Raw genomic sequence first — 22,111 nt, forward strand, 5'->3', positions numbered from 1 at the left:
TGGTTTGTAGGGGGAAGGTGGCGGTGGAGATGGAGAATATAGCTACAGTGTTAGGTTGGAGAACCTTCTGGGCTTGTTTTACTAGGAGCATAGCAAGTTGAGGTAAGATTTGAGTTGTGTCAAAATTATGACTGGTTTAGTCAAGGTGCACAATGCATTGTATGGTATACTGATTCCCTGGAAAACATTTTCTTTGGGGTGTAGTCTTGGTACAAGAGTCAGTGCAGGGGTGGTGATGGTCTGGAACAAGTTGCCAGTGGGGGTAGTGGAGGCGGGTACAATTTTGCCTTTTAAAAAGTGTTTATACAACTACATGGGTAAGATGGGTATAGAGGGATATGGGCCAAATGCGGGCAATTGGGACTAGCTTAGGGGTTCAAAAAAAAAGGCGGCATGGACAAGTTGGGCCAAAGAGTCTGTTTCCATGTTGTAAACCTCTATGACTCGATGCTTTATTTCACATTGAGCCTTCTGGAATATTTCCTCATCTATTTTCACAAATTACAACTAAATAAAATTTGTATGCAACAGCTTGCATTGATATGGTATTGTTAATGAAGAAAAATATCCCAAGATAATTTACGGAGAGAAGAATGGTGGGACAGTTAGAAGGGATAAACAAAAGTTGTTAATTACAAGGACGGTATAAAGATGCTCATTCCCCAGGTTAGGGAAAACGCAACATGTTTATTTACAGGTTAAAATTATACAGAGGTTTGCAGCCTCATGGCTGCGGTCACCCTGAGATGACTGAGTGCAGAAACTTGTGCTTATGAGGGTGATTCCTCCCCCCCCCCCCCCCCCCCCCCCCCGCTTCCTGATTGGTTCTCCAGGTCATCTGACTCTTACTTCACAGATTGGCCCTTAAAGGGACTATCGCCACAGGTGGCTTTTGGGGAGAAAAAGGTGAAGTGACTTTTTTTGGCTGGTGGGTTGGGGGGAAATGCAGGGGAAATCCAACAAGCAGTGCAGAATTCATGTAGAGGAGAGGTAACTATATGATTTTCTTCCCATTACATTTGTGAAATGAAATTGCAGCAACTTGCTTTATCTGCAATGCATTGCACCTTATTAAGCCATTCAAATTTAATTTACTGTAATTTAAAAGGCAGCCTGTTTCAGCACTGTCAAAATCTGGGTTGCTTCCAGTAGCACGTGGCAAAAATAATATAAATAGTATCACCAGCAGCGTTCACCATCTGAGGCACAGATCAAGCTACTGATAAATGCTGTGAATTTCAACACTGAAATAAACCAACTAAAAAAGAACAATATCAGTGTCTGTAAAACAGTGATCCCTGCATTCCCATCCATTTTTTTAATTTGTTTCTAGGATGTACGTGTTGCTGGCTAAACAAGTATTTATTGCCCATCCTGAACTGCCTTCAAGAAGGTGGTTGTGGGCTGCTTACTTAAATCGCTGCAGTCCATGTGGCATAGGTACACCCATAGTGAAGTTATTGAGGGATTTTGACCCAGCAATAGTGAAGAGGTGGCGCTACAGTTCCAAGTTGGATTGGTGTGTGGCTGGGATGGGCGGGGGGGATCTTGCAGACAGTGATGTCTCCATGCATCTGCTGTCCTCGTTCTTCTAAATTGTGTTCGAAGGTGCCATTAGGCCTAGGACACTAGAATCATAAGAATCCCTACAGTGCAGATGGAGGCCATTTGGCCCATCGAGTCTCAATCTCACCCAGGCCCTATTCCCGTAACCCCATGCATTTGCTAATCCCCCTGATACTAGGGTCTATTTAGCATAGCTGATTAATCTAATCCGCACATCTTTGGACTGTTGGAGGAAACCCACGCAGACACACGGAGACGTGTGAATTCCACACAGACAGTGACCTCAGGCCAGAATTGAACTCGGATTCCTGGTGCTGAGAGGCAGTAGTGCTAACCAGTGTGCCACCGTGCCTCAGGATTACTACTCAGGAATTCCTGCAGCAATGTTCCAGGACTTTTATGCTTAATCCCCAACAACCATAACCATCTTATTTAGTGCTAGGTATGACTCCAACCAGTGGAGAGTTTTCCCTGATTCCCATTGCCATGGCAAAACTGAAGCCTCTGATCAAATGTTGCCTTGATATGATGTCAAGAGCTGTCACTCTCTCCTCACTTTTTGAGTTCAATTGTTCTATCCATCTTTAGACCAACGCTCCCTTGTTTCCTACATTGCAATAGTGATGATACTTCAGAAGTACTTAATTGGCTGTAAAGCACTTTGAGATTTATGGGGTTTTTTGCTTAATTTGAAACATTTTCTGACTCCCTTAAGCAAAAATTCTTCTTCCTAAAAATAGTTGAACTAGTTGCACCTGAAAACAATAACTAGAGCAAATTAATTGTAAATGTTATGTTGTTTACAAATCCTGTTGTGCAGCACATATCCTGCTTGCCAAGTTATTATTTCATCTTCAGATGTTATACTTTTTGCTGGAAGTGCACTGATGCTTTCACTCCACACAGCAAATGTTTACTGTCACTTCTTGGTTAGCTTAAAGAAAAACATTAGCAAATCAAAACTGAAAGTGGGGAAGACTGGAATCAGAAGTGAGGGAAGTAGTTTCGAAACTATCAGTGAAGAATGACTCTCAGAACAACTAAACCGGAATGATAAGTCAGGGGAATATAGAAGAAGGAGGTGTTCCAATTGAATCATAGAATCCCTCTGGTACGGAAAGAGGCTAATCGGCCCATCAAGCCCGCACCGACAACAATCCCACTCATCCCTATCACTGTAACCCTACATATTTGCCGAGCTAGCCCCCCCGATGCTAAGGGGCAATTTAGCACGGCCAGTGCACCTAACCCGCACATCTTTGGAATGTGGGAGGAAACCAGAGCACCTGGAGGAAACCCATGCAGACACAGGGAGAACATACAAACTCCACACAGATAGTGACCTGAGGCCGAAATTGAACCCGGGTCCCTGGTGTGGTGAGGCAGCAGTGCCAACCACTGGACCATCGTGCTGCCTTTTCATAAAACTCTTGTTTTTTTCAATAAATGAAATTCCTCATGCCCTTGTTATGATTTGTAAAGACGTGATAAGTTTCCATAGTTCACAACCTTTTTAACTTTAAGAATAAACTTGTCTTGCTGTGCTTTTGAATACCACCTATAACATTTCTACGTGAAGGCCTAAGCCTTGACTTGCACTCATTACTTTTGCCCAGACCTGTGACTCTTAAGCTTATAAAGGCTCTCACATTCTCAGCGTACCTCAAAGTACTTCACAGCTAATGAATAGTTTTTGAAGTGTGTCTTTCTGTCCTCAAATATGGCAACCAATTTCTACAAAGCAGAAGAGAGAGGTCTGCAGTTTTTAGTGTTCCCAAACATCAGTCTTCATGTCTGTTTTGTGTACTTCAAAATTATTTGTTTAAAAAAAAGACTGAAGAACTTGTATGAAATTTTATTCAGGTAAATTTTCAAAATACCTTTTAAGGCATGGCCACAAAATAGTCCAGACAGCAGGAAAAGATACAAAAGTCTGAGGTCCCATACCAACCAACTCGAGAACAGCTTCTTCCCCGATGCCATCAGACTTTTGAATGGATCTGCCTCAGCTAGTCTTTCTCTACACCCTAGCTATGACTGTAACACTACATTCCGCACTCTCTCCTTTCCTTCTCTACGAAACAATACTTTTCATTGTATGTTAATACATGCGACAATAATAAATCAAATCAAAGGGAATTAAATGCATAAAGGTACACTGCACAGCCAGTCATACTGATTGTTTGTTATTCAAACAAAAGGTGCCATAAAGTGTGCAGCCAGTTATATTTCTAGTAACATGGTGACTCTGGGTACAGCAGTATTTAGTTTGTACAGTTGATGGAAGTGATTTTAATCTAACTGGACAGTGAATTTGGGTCGGGCTTCAGCTAATCTTTTGAAAAAAGTTGATAACTTCATTTGTTTTAAATTTCAAGAAAACATGTCAGATGAAAAGAGAGACAAATGCCTACTTATTGTTTACAGAGTCGATACGATTGAATAGAAAATCCTGGAAGACATTTAACATGCTTCTTTGATATATTAACCTGAGATAAAATGTAATCTGTTTCTCGGGTTTCCAATTCCAAAGAAAAATGTTTTGAGGTCATTTCTGAGCCTGTTTATGATTGCTAGAGAGATTGGTTATTTACAAGGGACGTTGACACAGCAGTTAGGTGGATTGGCCATGCTAAATTGTCCCTTAGTGTCAGGGGGATTAGCAGGATAAATACGTGTGGTTGCGGGAATAGGGCTTGAGTGAGATTGTTGACGGTGCAGACACAATGGTCTGAATGCCCACCTTCTGTACTGTAGGGATTCTATTAAAGGGCTTTGACCAAGTGTCATCTGGATTTGAAATGTCAGCTCTTTTCTCACGTTACAGATGCGGCCAGACCTGCTGCGATTTTCCAGCATTTTCCCTTTTGGCTTATAAGGGATGTTGGGTGTCTTTTGAAGAAGTATAAAAATTCTAACTGATCCGGGATCTCTCCAATTATGGTGTCTTGTGCATCCTAATTTCCTTTGCTCCACCATTGGCAGCCATGCCTTTAGCTTGCACACAGGTTTTCCCATTTTTTGCCACGCCCTTCCTTTTGAAGTTTTAAGTTTATTTATTAGTGTTACAAGTAGGCTGACATTGATACTGCAATGAAGCTACTGAACAAATCCCCTAGTCGCCGCACGCTCTGGCGCCTGTTTGGTTATACTGAGGGAAAATTTAGCACAGCCAATGCACCTAACCAACACATCTTTCAGACTGTGGGGGGAAAACCAGTGCACCTGGAGGAAACCCACGCAGGCATGAGAACGTGCAGACTCTGCACAGACAATGACACAAGCTGGTAATTGAACCCAGGACCCTGGCGCTGTGAGGCAGCAGTGCCAACCACTGTGCCACCACTTTAAGAGGCTCCTGTTAATCTAACTTTTTGACCAAGTTTTTGATCACCTGGCCTGATATCTTTTATATGCATCAGTCTGAGAATTTTGTTTGATTGCCAGTCTATGGAGTACCTTGGGACATTTCGCCATGCTAAGGAAACTATAAATGCAAGATGTTGCTGCAATATCAGTTACAGTAATGAGTCTGGCAATTTACATTTGTTTTGCCCTAACTTCCAGCTGCCGCCCACTGCCACACTTTACCAATTTTCAATTGGGAAGGCTGACCACTTCTTGAGCTGACAGACGTGCCACTTTGTGATGGGGCCTTTTACTATGTGTTTTACCTTTAATGTGTGGTGCACCATCTAGTGGTCTTAGTGAGAAATTACAAAATCTGTCCCATTAGGCAGTTGTTATGAGTATATTCAAACTAGCAGCACCTTGATGAGCAAACAATGCTGTGTACTTTATCTTTGCCTATTTTGCATTTGAGAGTGAGGAAACTGAAGCTTTAACATAATTGTGGTGATGTTATTTGGGATTAGTAGTAATGTGAAGTAGAGTTTGTATGCATTATTCTGTTGTTTTCAGCTACTCTGTCCTAACTGCTGGATTAAAAATAGTTTCTAAATTTAGTATTTCACATTTTGTGATGCATTATGATGCTGTGTGAGCTGTGAGTAATGATTAAAACATAACTTCTTTTCCTTTTAACTTGCCACACTGCAAGACCAGATTTACTGTCATGATGTGACAGACTGTCAAAACAAACTATATTGCCATGATGTTACATATTATTTCAAGAAAATCAAAGTCAGAATAAAAATATGGACAAATGCAGTCGGATCTTCTTTCACAATAACTTGTCAACAGGAAATGCCGTGCTGTCATGGCATTTATCAGTGTCTGTTTATTGTATTACTGATTTTCACTTCCCAAAAAATTATTGAATCATAATTATTCTTACTTTGAAATGGGCTTTTCTTAATCAGGAAGGTGTCAGAATGAAAAACAGTTGCTTTCCAGGAAGACTTTGCATATATATAGAACATATTACAGTTAAGCTGCAATCTGCTTGTGACCACTGAGAATGAATTGGTCTGAAGATCCGGACCTTCCTTGGATGCATCCTCATAGAGTAGTTAATACAGTCTAAATCATAGAATCCTACAGTGCATAAAGAGGCCATTCGGCCCATCAAGTCCACACTGACCACAATCCCATCCAGACCCTATCCCATAACCCCCTGCATTTACCCTAGCTAGTCTCCCTGACACTAAGGGGCAATTTAGCATGGCCGATCCACCTAACCCGCACGTCTGTCAGACTGTGGGAGGAAACCCACGTGCACACGGAGAGAACGTGCAGACTCCACATAGACAATGACCCAAGATGGGAATCGAACATAGGTCCCTGGTGCTGTGAGGCAGCAGTGCTAACCACTGTGCCGCCCACAAATATATTCACATTGATTTTTTTGCGCTGTTGGTCATTATCATTGCGTATCCAAAACGTTTTTCTTAAAAATACCCAACAATAGGTGGCACAGTGCTTAACATTTCTGCCCCTCAGCACCAGTGATTCGGGTTTGATTCCAGCCTTAGGTGACGGTTTGTGTGGAGTTTGCATGTTCTCCCCATGTCTGTGTGGTTTTCCTCCGGGTGCTCTGGTTTCCTCCCCCAGTCCAAGGAAGTGTGTGTTAGGTTGATTGACCATGCTAAATTGCCCCTTTGTGTCAGAGGTGCTAGCAGGGTAAATAGTGAAGTTCTGTTGATAGGGTGGGATTGTTGTCGATGTAGGCTCGATGGGCCAAATGGCCTCCTTCTGCATTGTAGGGAATCTATGATTCCATGAAGTAATCTTAATTATGCAGCATTGAATATACATTCAAGGGCAGACACACTTCAAATGACCAATAATGTCCTTTGAAGTGCCATAAAAGGACAACAAAGTGTTACCACTTGGGATTCTCCTCTGAGTGAGCACAGGCTAGGTCATTGAATATGTTCAAAGCTGAGCGAGACAGGTTTTTGATCTACAAGGGATAGTCTAGGCTTTTGGGGAGTGGGGGGTGGCGGTTTGCAGAAAAGTAGAGACAAAAGATCAGCTGTGATCTTTTTGAATGGTGGAGCAGGCCTCTGGTTCGGAGGTTTGATAAAGGCCTATCAGAAAATGTCTACCTTAAACTAGTAATAGGGTTACCAGCCCTGTTTGGATTTCAAAAGATTTCATCATATGGCCTCCCGCCTCGAACCAGCTCACATCACCCTCCAGCCAATGATCCACACTCCAGGTGCACTGCCTTCCATACCAATTGAAAAGGAAATTGACCCATTGTTACCCATTTGGACTAACCTCAATTGTTAAGGAAACGGCTTTCTCCAACTCCATTCCAACATTTCCAATATTCTTATGTCTAATGAATGAAAGCACACCAGAGACAACTCCCTTGCTCTTCTTTGAAATAGTGCCACAGAATCTTTAACATCCAACCGAGCAGGCAGATTCAGGATACAGTCTCATCTGAAAGACAGTACCTCTGACAGTGCAGCACTCCCCCAGTACTGCCCTGGAGTGTCAACTTTGATTTTTATGCTCAAGCTTTGGGAGTGTAAAAGAAAATGTTGAAACACAATTTTGGTAAAGGATCCGATGATTTTTTCATCTGGATTGCTTACAACTGTGGCATGGATATTAATCTCCCAGCCTCGGAGAATGCAGGACAACCCTGAAGAGTTGGCAACACTTGCAAAAGTGCGCGTTTGCTCTAAATGTGGGAATTAAGCATATTGTTAGAATAGAACAGAGAAAACCTCTCATGTGAATACTACGCATGACCTGGTAATGCTTGTTATAAGACACTGGGCATCGGACCACAAAGTCATTTTGTTAGCAAAACATTGATTAACTTATTGAGCATACAGACATGTTGCTTCAGTAGTTTTCAGACTAATTTCTTGGATTGTCTTTAACTTGACTGTTTTTCATGATCCTTTGGTTTACTTATGAAATTGAAAACGGGGCACGGTGGCACAGTGGTTAGCACTGCTGTCTCACAATGCCAGGGACCCCATGTTCGATTCCCGCCTTGGATCGCTGTCTGTGTGAGTCTGCATGTTCTCCCTGTGTCTGCATGAGTTTCCTCCGGATGCTCCAATTTCCTTCCACAGTCCAAAAGATGTGTTGGTTAGTTGCATTGTCCATGCTAATCTCTCCCTCAGTGTACTCGAACAGGAGTATGGTGACTAGGGAATTTTCCAAGTTACTTAATTGCAGTGTGAATGTAAGCCTACTTATGACTAATAAATAAACTTTCAACTGAAAACATTAAGGACCATTTATGCATTGCACCTTGAATTTGAACGCCTTTACATGAATGTTAATTTACTGCCTTAAATACAGATGTAGCAGGATATTTTTATCAAGTGCTGCGAAGTATTTTCTGCAATGTGACATGATTCCTCACAAGGTTAATTGGGCTGTCCTGAATGTTCTTTTCAAACATATTTCTCGGCTCTAATTCTAAAGTCTAACCCAAGAAAGTTGCCCTTTGTATGCAATAAATTAATGAAAATAATTAACTCTTAAAATTTTTGTAAAGCATATATTTAGTATTGTTTCAGAGATTGGTCCCCTTGGTTTCTGAGTGATTGCATCTGTTGGGTTGGTGCTTATATATGGGCAGTGTAGAGTTTGGTGAGAAATAATCAGGAGCAACAATGAGGTTAATGTGATTGACATCTGCAACTTGGTTAGCTGGATGAGGGCAGGAGGGATGCATCAAGTTTCTCACCCCGGCTCCTAGTCAGTGATATCTCTTGGAATGTACCGAGGTGGCTGTCAGGTGAAGACACGATTGCTGTCAGCTGTGAGGCCCACTTGCTGTTGAGTAACTTTACAAAATTCACACCCTAAGTTAATGTATGAAGAATGATCACGTGAAGTAATATTTACACTGTAATGTACTGTAATTTATACTGTAATATATATTGTTGCTGTGAGTGGGCAGTATTACAGTATGAATCACTTCCCTCAGGAGAAATAGAAACAGAATTGGAAAAAAAAAGTTAGTATAATGCAAAGATGGTGATAGTTTTGAAATTTGGCCTTTAGTATTCAATTACATTTTGATTTATACTTACAGCATTTTCTGTCATTGACTTTGCCAAGCTGTATTTGTTGGTGCATCATGTCCTTTCTAATGTGAGCAACATGAAGAATGTGGGTGCTTCAACTTGAAATAAAAACTGAAAATGTTGGAAATACTCAGGAGGTCAGATGACTCCTGTGACTTTTGGAACAGAGGAACTTGAGTAATTAAGGAAGAAATTATTTCAAATGGTGATTACGATTGCCTATCATAAACACAGAATTACTGAGAATTCCAGTTGGTTCAAACAAAGTTGCATTACTTTATGAACTAGTGTAATGTCTGAATAGATCTCAACTATTTTGGGAATGTGGCTCATTGCTTTGGAGACTTGAAATCCACTTTCTTTTACGTAGGATAAGTGTTATGAAGTCTCATACTGTGACGTGAAATTCTAATTCAGGTTGAGTTTTGTTGAAGTTAACTTGGGCCTAAACCTTGGCTTGGGAAGAATGGTGAAGCAAAAAGTAGGAATTCTAACTCTTTCTCTCAATGAGTAAAATTTGTTAAGGCTTCTGCACTTTGTACTAAGTAGCACTGGGGCATTCCATCAAGCAAACAAGCAACATCAGTGCCAATTGCTGCTCTAAAGAAGTACAATCCCTTTTAGCCAAATGCTGTATGCCTGTGAGAATAGCAATGACATTTATAGCTCAAAGAACTTTGCATCCAAGAATATTTAGTCATGACAGATAAAAGCTAAAAGCATGGTAGTAGGAGGTAGCAATGGGGGTCTAATTGAGGGAAAGAGAGATATAGAATAAAAATACTTGAGAGAAAATACTAGGGATTTAAGTAGATACAAGTGATATTAATTGAATATAGTGCACCACATTGATTCAAATATATTAATCCTCCAGTAAAAACAGTATGTTGCTTTTTTAGTTTTTGGGAATACAGTGATCAGCCAAAACTTGATGTTAAATTTACTGTGTGCAGCTACTGCTCCATGGTGAGTGCCAGCATAAAAGGAAAATAATGTCATAAGGAATGAGTTTTGTCAAACAGCCCGTACTGTATTAACAGCTGAACAACATGATTCATTAGCTACTGTCACGTTTGGATGTCAGTTTTATTTCCCTCTTGATATGAGGATTCTCAGCAATGTGCTCAGCAAGACTGATATTAGCCGTGCATCCAAAACCATTTGCTCATTGCTAACCATGTGAGAGGAAGAATGTACGTGTTTACCACTGTAAAAAGTGGCTACCTGATGTGTTGTGTATCCTCGTGTTTCAACATATTACTACTTGTTCTCCTGGCAAACATTTGGCCATGCAGCAAGCAGGTCACATGATGCAGTGTTCAGATAAAAATTGTTGAATGCTGCCAATAAATCTGCTGGCTGAGTCGAGGAACGCCTTTCATGAGCATATGTTGTTGGATGAAGATTTCTGACTGATGAAGACAGGATTAAGTCTAACCAGAAATTCCAGTTTTGGCATTGTTGTGTGATCACACTGAAAATGCTTCCTTTTATGGACCACAAAGCACACAACTATTATGCTTTTAACAAGATCTTCAACAGTGAACGCAAGATGATGAGCAAAAAGATATGAAAGTTGACTTTTAAAAAATTGCATTATAAACTGATGGGAGACAGCATTAATATGAAATATAAATTTCATGGAAATGTTATACAGTGTTAAAATAAGAGGTGAGATTCTGAAGGAGCTTGACAGGGTAGGCACTGAGGGGTTGTTTCGCCTAATTGGAGTCACAGGATAAGAAGGGTTGATCATTTAGGACAGAGATGAGAACTTTCTTTTCTAAGAATGTTGTGAATATTTGGAACTATCCACCCCAGAGGATTGTAGATGCTCCGTGTGGCGTATATTCAAAGCTGGAATTGATTTTTGGTCTCATAGAATGGAGGGATATGAAGACTGAGAGAAAATGGAGTTGCAACAGAAAATCAACCGTGACCAAATTGAATGATGGAACTGACACGAGGGCTATATCGTCTATTCCTATTTATCATGTTCTTGTGCAAATTCCCTCATCATTTTGCAGTGTGTGGCTTTTGGTTGGAACTGCACAGGCGGAGGTGAATGTAGTGTAGTTTGCAGATTGTGTTGCTGCAGTGCGTTTGACTTTTAACTTTATTTTTGACAGATATCAACGTAGTTAATAATAGCAATAATTAATTAATAGTCATCATAGTAAATAAATGTTTTAAAAATATTATTGATGTTGAATTATGTCACCTGCAGATTTTCAACTGAATGTTACTCAAGTTGATCAGGGTTCATGTTTGAGTCCTTTCCTGCAGTGTTGATCATCTGTTTTTCATGTTACCAACTTCCTCCCCCCTCATTTGAAAACTTGTCCATATCAAGGCCTGAAAGCACATGGAACTTTTAACCTTGCATCTGCAGTGAGAATTTACCTGTTCGTATTAATGAGGACCAACATAAATTGATGATTTTGCTGTATTGAAATAATTTGTTCATTCTTGGGATCCAGTTTTGAGTTTTTAAAACAATGCATTCTAAACGACACACAGCACTGTTCTATATTACAAACCAAGTCAATTGCTTTCTAAGACTTTCACATGAAAATCAACTTCCATTACTATTGTGAATATTTTATCCTCCCTAAGAAATTCATCCTGCAATCTACTTTGTGCAAGGTGAAGTCATTGAGCATAAACATGCAGTGCTACTTCTTAAAAGTCATGTTGTCTGCTGACTCACAGCACCAGGGACCCAGGGTTGATTCTCAGCTTGGGTCACTGTGCAGAGTCTGCACATTCTCACTATGTCTATGTGGTTTTCCTCCGGGTCCTCCAGTTTCTTCCCACAGTCCAAAAGACATGCTGGTTAGGTGCATTGGCCATGCTAAATTCTCGCTCAGTGTAACCAAACAGGCACTGGAGTGTGGTGACCAGGAGATTTTCCCAGTAACGTCATTGCAGTGTGAACGTAAGCCTACTTGTGACACCAGTAAGTAAATAAAAACTTGTATGCCGTGCTTGTTGGTCAGGCCTTTTTTGCATAGGAGCATAAAAAATATTCAGCCGACTCTGTATGTACATTTGTACCAAATGTACAGGCCTGTTGCCTTTTATTTTGGCAATTCTGCCTTTGCGCACTAGATTGTGATGTTCAGATTTGTCATTAGGAGTGCCAGCCCTTCATTTAACTGGTTACATGTTCTATCAAACCAAGTCCTTCAGTTGATATTGGTTATAGATGATTTCCTGAGCAGGGAATCCACTTGATGCGTTAGGCAATTAATTGAAGATGCATAACTGGAGGAGGAAAGTGATGCTATTTGATTTAACACAGTTCATATTTTCAGAAATCACTTACCCATGAGATGCCTTGCTTCATAGTCACAGACGTTATGGAGCAGCCCAAAAAAGGGGATATTAGATAACTTGCAATTCTGCCAGTTAGCCACGTTGACTGACCTTGGAAAGACAAATTCAGTTGATTGCCAACCATTTGGCAGTAAACAATGAGCTCCTTAATTGGTTATGAGATGTATTGAGGTCTAGCTGCACCAGCTTTTTTTTCAGGCCACTAGTTTGTTCTTTTCAGGTCAGTAGTTTGACAAATCCTTTGGAAGTTCAGTCACATTATGACAACCTTTTTTGGCACCAGAGGACTTCCCGATGCCCATATAATGTCATAGAAATGTTCAGTTGAACCAACTACTGATGAGATAAGTCAACATCAATACAGTTTTTGTATGCTTTCTACTGTGCTGACAAACTATTAATTACATTGATGTCTGTCAAAAATAATTTGTACATAAAATCAAACTAACTGCTGCAAAGTATACTGTTCACTTCTATCTGTGGAGTGACAATCAAAAATCATACACTGCACAATGATGATTGAATATGCATGAGGACATAACCAGTAGGAGGGGTAGACTTCCTCTTGTCTGCTCCATCATTTAATTTGATCATGATTTATCTTCTGTCTCATCTCCACCTTCCCGTGCTTCCCATATCCAAGTATTTAAATTATTAGTGTTATAAATAATGACTTGAATATATTACCAGACTTGATCATGCAAAATGTCTCTGATCTTTGCTGTTCTGACGAGCCATTCTGTTAGACGTTTATTGGCCACAAAGTCATAAAATGTGAACTTTCTGGGTTGGGTCAGCATATCCCTTTTAAGCTTTCAATGGTTAGGAATCTGCTGCCTCAGTTAAATTTTCCAAACCATTTTGAGTAATTTAATGATGGTTGGTTAGTTTGAATGATGACTGTTCTACTTCTTTGTCCAAGGATGTTTGTAAACAGTATCTTATTTTCTTATGATACTCTTTCAGTTCATTGGAACTAAGTAATTTTGTTGTTCTTCTGGATTTGTATCCTTGTAAAAGACAGAATGTGGCAGCAATTAAATTTTTTATTCATTCATGGGAAGTGGGCTTGCAGGCTGGCCAGCATTTATTGCCCATCCCAGTTGCCCTTAGAAGGCAGCTGAGAATCAGTCACATTGTTGTGACTCTGGAGTCACATGTAAAGTAAAGGTTATTTATTAGTCACAAGTATGCTTACATTTCCTTCCCTAAAGCACGTTAGTGAACCAAATGGGGTTTTTCGACAATCGGCAATGGTTTCATAGTCATCAGGAGATTTTTTTTATTGAATTCAAATTCCATCATCTGGGATGGCGATGAGTGGTGAGATTCGAACCCAGATCCCCAGAACATTAGCTGAGTTTCTGGATTATTAGTCTAGCCATAATATCACCAGGCCATCTTCTTCCCAGTAATCTACCTACTGCAGGGTACCGCAGTCACTCATTTGCCTATTTCTACCATTACTAAGGGCTGAAGCATGGGCCTTACTTGCTCTGCTTTTCATTTATTTGCATTTCATCATCCACTGAATTAAAACAGTTTTCGATCTTGTGTGCAGCTTTGGTGTGGTAAATTGGTGCGTATTTGAACCCTCGTCATCAATCTTGCCATTTATCTGGACTGTGAAGATCAGGTCACAGATTCAAAAAAGGGTATTAGATAACTTGCCAGATGGTAAAATTTAGATCCATAGTTTTAGCTTGATTGTTTTACGGTTCTGAAACTTATCTGTTTTTCTCTCAGTAGAAATATTTACTTCGTCAATATTTGTTGCTGTAGATGTCAGTTTATTTCTTGAGGCAGAATAGTCTTTTACAGCCTCACTGCAGGATGAATATCATGTTTATTTTTCTCTGTTTCACTATACTTTCTCTGTTTGATCTCACCCTGTGAAAACTAGGTTAGTTCTTTTTTGAATTTGTGCGGAGGGTTTGATTTGCCACGTAAGTGAACAGGGAAATTACCTATTGTGTTTCTCTAGAACAACTGCCTTGTCTCTCCTTTCTCTCCCTTTTTATTGGATTGGTCATTGTTTGCTGTGTATGACTCCCGAGGCAGTCTTTGAATTGGTATTTACTGGGTAAACACCAGTGTTTATGTGATAAAAGCTTTCCTTTGTAGGAAAGTAACAAAGTATTGGGAGGAATTTAAATTCCCATCCTTCATCCGTTAAGCTGACCTCATATCCAGTAAATATTGTAATGTTATTTATTTTTTGATTGTGGTGCCAAGTTGATAAATATTCCAAATCACTGTCAGATGTGATTTAGAAATATCTAAATAGCAGCCTGGCAGACCAAATTAATTTAGCTTTCAGTAGGCTCCTCGATTTTTTTAACTCTTCTTTGATAAACTGAGTAAATATTATATGTATAAATCAGAGCAGTTTGATTTTTAGTTTTCTGCACAGGTAAATATGAACGTGAAGTGCATTCAAGGGACTGTAACAAGTGATTGCGCAGTTGAATACAATTTTTCTCTTATTATTAAAGATGCAAGTTTCTGTGTCTTGAATCGTTTACTTGAGATTAGATCAATTGTTCAAGCGAGACTTTACTCACCCATGATATTTTCAGAATGAAAATATGGCTTCCTGCGCAAATCTATAATCAGTGAAAGAACATTTACCCTTCAGCTGCAAGTATAAAGCTCTGCCTATGTTTTCTTTAAGTTTATTTATTAGTCACAAGTAAGGCTTACATTAACACTGCAATGAAGTTACTGTGAAATTCCCCTAGTTGCCACATTCCGGCACCTGTTTGGTCAATGCATGTCTTTCAGAATGTGAGAGGAAACCAGAGCACCCGAAGTAAACCCATGCAAATGCGGGGAGAGCATGCAAACCCCACAGAGACAGTGACCCAAGATGGGAATTGAACCTGGGTCCCTGGCAGTATGAGGCAGCAGTGCTAACCACTGTGGTTTGCAAGCCTCAAGTTACTGGCTATGGTATCTGTTAAAATTTCAGTACATGAAATTTAAGTACAATATTAAATTGAGAGTTCCCAAAACAATATATAGCGTTATTTATAGTGTATGTTACAATTCCAGTAGAGAGCGATAACTTTTTAAAAAAAGAAATGCGCTTCCAATTGATATGACTCAATTTCACATGTTAAGACTTCTACTGTAACAGACTAAAATTTTAAAATTTATTTATTCGTGTCACAAGTAGGCTAACAACTGTCAAAATCGTTAACCAATAGTATGTTTACTAACATTTTAAAAACATATATGCATCAAGTAAAATATTCCTGTTGTCAGTAGTGTGCAGTTAAATCCAGAGAGAGTTGTGTTCAAGTTTATGTTCTTAATTCCCCACTTAACATAATGTGGGAGCAGCATCTGCACATGGACTACAGAGTTAAAGTTTGTTTATTAGTCACAAGTTGGCTCACACTCACACTGCAATGAAGTTACTGTGAAAATCCCCTAGACACCACACTCTAGCATCTGCTGGAGTACGCTGAGGGAGAATTTAGCTTGGCCAATGCACCTAACTAGCACATCTTTCGGATTGTGGGAGGAAACCGGAGCATCCAGAGGAAACCCACGCAGACGTTGGGAGAACTGGCAGACAGCGATCGAACCTGGGTCCCTGGTGCTGTGATGCAGCAATGCTAACCATTCTGTCACCAAAGCACTCTTCACTAAATGTTTTTTAGTGGACCATTTATACTTTAAACTGCAGAACAGAACGCTCCTTATTTATTTTTAACACGGCCAAAAACCTACTTCGCAGGTGTATTTCAGTATCCCTTAAGTAACCCTTAAAGTCTTTGGATTCAATCTAAAGTGATTTTTAAATCCTGAGGATTTACTTCTATTCCTTTCCTTTTCCCAACCTGGGAACTTTTAACCCCAGAACTGTCTTTCATGGTGAGGGCTTTTCCTGCTGATGCTTCTCTACCACCAACTAGGCAAATCTTCCATCCTCCTTTCAAACCTGACTGCTTCAGTATCTGAGGAGTTGTGAATGCTGTTGAACATTGTGCAGTCATCTGCAGGTATCCCCACTTCTAACCTTAGAATGGCAGGAAGTCATTGATGAAGCAGATGAAAGTGGTTGGGACGATGTCATTACCCCAAGGAACTCCTGCAGTAATGTCTGGAGCTGTGGTGATTGCTCTCCATCCACCACAGCCATCTTCCTTTGTGTCTGGTATGACTCCAGCCAGTGGAGAGTTTTCTCCGACTCCCATTGACTCCAGTTTTGCTAGGGCTTCTTAATGCTGTACTTAGTCAAATGTTGCCTTGATGCCAAATGTAGTCACTCACACCTCACCTGGTTTAACAGAGGGAAGGTCATTGATGAAACAAATAAAGATGACAAGGCTGAGAGTGTTTCCACGTTGATGCAAATTGGCTGTCACTTTTCCTAAATTATAACAGTGACGACACTTCAAAATTATGTTCTTCTAGAGTCCCTGGAAAGGCACTTTTTATAAATGCAAATCGTTTTTTTCCTCTTTCGCTCCCTCCAAGACCAATATATCCTTCTGAGATATGGTGCTACAACTGACATGGTACCATAGATGGGGTTGGACCACTTGTTTTCTCACATGAATCATAGCTTTTTCCCCTTGTTTCCAGTCTCCTTGAGATAAAGACTAACTTTGCAGTGGCCTTTTTGATTACTGTTTATAATATGCACTGTTTCTTTTAGTGATTTGTGGGCGTGGATTCCAAATCTTCTCACTGCTCCATTGTTCCCAGTCTCCATTGAGAATATTGTGATTTACCCTTTTTGACGACCTTGCACTTTCATGTGAGATTTTCTCACTCACTTAATCTGCATTTGAGACTTTTCTGCTTCTATCAACATAACTTACTGTGCCTCTAACTTAGAGCCATTTACAAACTCGGATATGCAACTCTGTGTTCCTTCAACCATTCCTTGATTTCTTTCAATGAATTTGGATTCCTAAGTCTCTTTAGTTCTTCACTGTTTTTAGCTTGTCACCATTTAGAAAGTGCTTCATTCAAAGTGGATGATGTCACATTTGCCTACACCGAAATCCATACGCTCTAGTTTTCCAGATTCATTCAGTCTATTAATATCTCTTTGTAATTTTATGCTTACATCTACACTGGCCGTTCAGTCCATTGAGTCTGCAGTGACTCTCTGACAAAGCATCTTACCCAGATCCTTTTTCCCATTACCACACACATTTTCACATGGCTAAACCAACTAACCTACACAATTTGGGATACTAAAGGGCAATTTAGAATGGCCAATGCACTTAACCTGCACATCTTTGGACTGTGGGAGGAAACCGGAGCATCCGGAGAAAATCCATGCAGACACGGGGAGAAAGTGCCAACTCCACACAGACAGTGACCAAAGGCCAGAATCAAACTTGGGCCCCCAGAGTTGTGAGGCAGCAGTGTTAACCACTGTGCCACCGTGCTACCCATAACTTGGATTCTAATCCATCCCAGGCTGATGAATTGAAAGTATCTAAAATCAGTTATAACACAAATGAACTTGGATAGTTTCAGCCTACTTTTCTTGGTATGAATCCACCACACACAACTTCCCACTAAACTGACAATCTGTCTGTAAAGAGCCCACACGTTGACTGGTGTGAATATTGAGCAATGTCACACCTACTGAATTCACTTGCCTTATTGAACATTTAGTACACAAAAAGTATCCTAGGTATTTGCAATGATTCGCTTTTTGCCTGAAAGTGGTATATTTAATGCTCTGTTTTCCTTTTCTCATCAGATTGTGTTTATATAGAGAGTCGTCGCCCCAACACACCTTACTTTATCTGCAGCATCCAAGAATTCAAACTGGTGAGTGTTAAATTCAGATGTGCAAGATAAATCTTTCCTTCCTATTTTAAATCATCCAACAATTTTGGGCTGTTGATTTGTATAGTATACCATTTAATGCCACAGTATATGTCTATCTTGTTTTTCCAGCTTGACTTAAAATTCTGGGTCATTATTCTGGTTGCGTGCAATTTTCTGCACTCCCAGTCAAAATGTCTATAACAAAATCAAGCTCCCTTAATCATAGGTTAAGGGGTGCTGCTGGGAGAAATTGCCACAGGCGAGTGTGATTATACTTTTTATCAATGTCCATGTCTATTCTCTAGCAGCAGCCATTGGATTGTAGTATGCAGTGAGAAAACTGGCTGACTATTTTTATCCTTGCTCTCCCAGTTCCCTCATCTAGTCCTGGGGTGCTAAAGGCAGTTGTAATATCCTAATTGAGAGCAATTACATTCATCAAAACAATATAGTTTTAACCATAGAGCTGCTATTGAGTTTGCCAGGAAATAATTAGCCTGAAGCTTTTCTCAGGAAAACTTTGTTTGACAGGGAGTTTGTTTGTGATAGGGAGTTCTTTATGAAGCAGCACTGTAACTGTATATTTAAAAAAAATAAGTAATGGTTTTGAAGCCATTGACTGCATTGTGTTATTTTCCAGTGAGAGTTAATAGTGATGACTTCACTGTCATCATTGTGTCTTGGATATTAATGATTAATTAATGGCATTGATATGCCGGATTAGTCTTAATTGCTACAGGAAAACTATGAATTATGACACATTCTCTCACATCGTAATTTTGCCAGTAAGGTGGCAAAAATCTAGTTAGCATTGGCAATCTTCATGTGTTTTCTTATTTGGGAAAGGGGCATTACGGTGTCCTTTCTGTTGGTATTGTTTTAAGCTGCAGAGGACCTATAAACATACATCTTCAACTTCCTCAATCGAGCATCTTTGTTATGCATTTGCAAAGTCTGTCAGCTTGCGCAGTTTGTCTTGCTGCATTGACCCACCTAGCAGAAAGGGTCCGCGATACCATAGGTGTACACAATTTAAAGTGTAGGCAGTAATTTCAGGCAATAACAACTTTTCATCTCTGAATTTCATAGAATTGGTGGCTAAAGTAGTAGTCTATTGGACTGTTGCTCGATAACATTCAACTGCAGAGAAAGGATTTAAGTTGATTGATGTGAGTGCAGGAAGGTCTAAACTGCTAAATGAACTGTTATAGTGTGTGAAACTGCTCCTGCATATATTTCCCAGTAGACAGTTTAAGCTGTTGGGGGAAACCAAGGATACACTTCAGCAGGGAGCACTCTACATGACAGGAGTATCCGAGATGACATGGCAGGCTCCGAATACTCCATTTTGAGATTATTGGGAGAATGTTTTCTTTTGGGGCATAGGGAGGAGCTATAAATAGAGACACTGAAATAATGGACTGCAAAACTAAGAAAGAAACAAGAAAATATGTCTACGTTTAAAAATTGCTTAAGTTTAACTAGAAATAAAAGAGCAGTTTTACTGCGGATCTATTTTGCAAGCTTAAATTTGGAACTTAAGATTTGTGATGCATGTTCATAGAATCATAGACTCTTATAAAGCAGAAGGAGGCCATTTGGCCCATCGAGTCCGCACCGGCCACAATCCCTGTAACCCCATGCATTTACCCTAGTTCGTACCCCTGACACTAAAGGACAATTTAGCATAGCCAATCCACCTAATCTGCACATCTTTGGTCTGTGGGAGGAAACCGGAGCATCCGGAGGAAACTCATGCAGACATGGGGAGAATGTGTAAACTCCACACAGACAGTGACCCCAGCTGGAAATTGAACCTGGATCCCTTGTGCTGTGGGACAGCAGTGCTAATTACTGTGTCACTGTGCCGCCCAATATTGTATTTAGCCTGTTGTTGAATTTGCATCTGCCACTAACATCTGATCAATGATTTTAGAAAATGTAGAATGATCTTTTTGTGTGAAGATTTATATTTTTTGAGACTTCAGGGTGATGATGAGTAAGAAAGCATGGATCATTTAGTTGTTTTAAAATCAGCAACAGTAATGTTTTAAATAATGAAATGTCCCATAGAATTTTTTGCAAGGAGCCAAGAGATTGGATACTGAGCAGAAAATAAGATATATGGCTGAAGGTGTTGAACGGATGAGCTTTTAGGAACCTTGTGAAGATGGCGAGAGATGTGGCAGACTGCATAGGTTTAGGATGTAATGACCAAAGGTTTTCCAGTTGATGGATTATGGTACTGGAAGGAGCAATGCAGGTGAAAATTGTCTAGGTGAATGTTATGGTGTGACCATAAGCTGGGGGAGGTTGCTGATGTAGGATGGTAAAAAGACATGAGGCTTTGTAGTCAAGGATGAGGAGTTTGACTTGATACATTAGAGGTGAACATATTGTCTTCACTGATTCTTTTCAGTGGAATATCACATTCTGTTTCAGATTTGTTCATTTTATTGAAGAAAGGTTTCTCTTCTCTCTGCATTGCTTCTATGCCTCCAATCTTCTTCCCTCCCTTCCTTTCCTTTCCATCCTCTCCTGCCTTCCCCTCCCCTACCCTATACCATTAAATAAAATTAAAACCTAGAATATCTAATGTGCGTGATCACAATCTTGGCATTCCCTTTTTAACATTGTTGGAACTGCAGCAGCTGTTCATTAAGGCAGTCCACCACCAGCTTGTGAAAGGTCACAGAGAATTGGGCAATAAACGCTGGCCTTGCCAGTGATGAATATATCTTGAGAACGAATGAGGAAAGTTCTGTTTAATCTTAGATCCAGTATTAGTCGTGCTTAATTGATCATTGAATGTTTTGAGTAGCTTGTGAATCTTTACCTCAGCCAGCATTCAACCTTCTCAGTCTCTATTTATTTCCTGAGACTTATTTCAGGTTGTTGTTTGAAACTTGTTAGTTTGATTTTCACTTTGTGTCTTTTATGTCAGTCATTGATTTTGAGCACAAACGTGAGAATGAAGGGCAGTGAAAGACCAACTGGTCCTGCCGCAGTTCACTACTGTCATGATGCAGTTTTACATGATATCTGCCGCACTCGCTATTCCAACTTTTAGGAGAAACAGAAGAATTAAAATGTACTCCCATTAGTGGTTTTCTTTCCTTCTTAAAAATTGGAAGAGTCTTCAGTTATATATATTGATGTAAAGTATCATGTGAAGTGATGCCAGGTTACACATCCTATGAGAAGTTACACAGATCTGCACACTTTTTCAAATAAGGGTCCTCATGTTCCAGTGACAACAGCAACTTGCGTTCATATAGCATCTTTAACATAACCGCCTTAAGAGGGTTATAACACAAAAATTCAAACCGAATCATATAAGCCAATTTTAGAACAGACGGCCAAAGAGTTGGGCTCTAAGGAATGCCATAAAGGAGGAAAGAGAAGCAGGTTTAGGGAAGGAAATCCAAAGCTAAAGGTCTAGCAACTGAAAGCGTGGCCAACAGCGATGCAGCAAAGAAAGACCAGAATAATTTGAGGCAGATATCTTGCACCATTTTGTGGCTAGTGGATATTACTGTGGTGGGAAGGAATGAGAGCACGGAGGGATTTTAAAAACAAGGATGAAAATCTTAAAATCTTAAGTGTTGCTTGGCTGGGAGCCAGTGTAGATCAATGAGCATGGGGTTAATGGATGAATGGGATTTGGTGTGAGTAAAGAAAGTAGAGTTTTTGATTACCTCAAGTGATTGCCTCTACCTAGAAGCTACGATGGCCTGGATGTGGGTTTTGGCTGCAGATGAACTGAGGCATGCATGGAGTTAATTGATATTATGGAGTTGGGAATAGGCATTCTTAGTGGATTCTCATTTTTGGGTCAAATGTGATACAAGACTGCCTCAGGCAGTTGTCGTAAAGAGGGATGGAGTCAATAGCAAGGGAATGAAGTTTGGAATGGGCAATGTAGACAGTGCAGT

The 22,111-nt window shown here is 40.0% G+C and overlaps 1 protein-coding gene across 6 annotated transcripts in view; it reads left to right on the forward strand.

Moving 5' to 3' along the window:
* rerea (arginine-glutamic acid dipeptide (RE) repeats a) overlaps window positions 1-22,111 on the forward strand; it is a 529,737-nt gene that overhangs the window by 153,009 nt on the left and 354,617 nt on the right. For all 6 annotated transcript variants that reach the window (XM_080215241.1, XM_080215245.1, XM_080215246.1 and 3 more), the window contains exon 3: window positions 18,106-18,176. In XM_080215241.1, coding sequence (XP_080071367.1) covers window positions 18,106-18,176 — 71 coding nt within the window. The remainder of the gene's footprint in view (window positions 1-18,105; window positions 18,177-22,111) is intronic.

Source organism: Carcharhinus amblyrhynchos, chromosome 30, assembly GCF_965287045.1.
Source record: "Carcharhinus amblyrhynchos chromosome 30, sCarAmb.v2.hapA, whole genome shotgun sequence".
In the NCBI taxonomy this organism is placed as follows: Eukaryota; Metazoa; Chordata; class Chondrichthyes; order Carcharhiniformes; family Carcharhinidae; genus Carcharhinus; species Carcharhinus amblyrhynchos.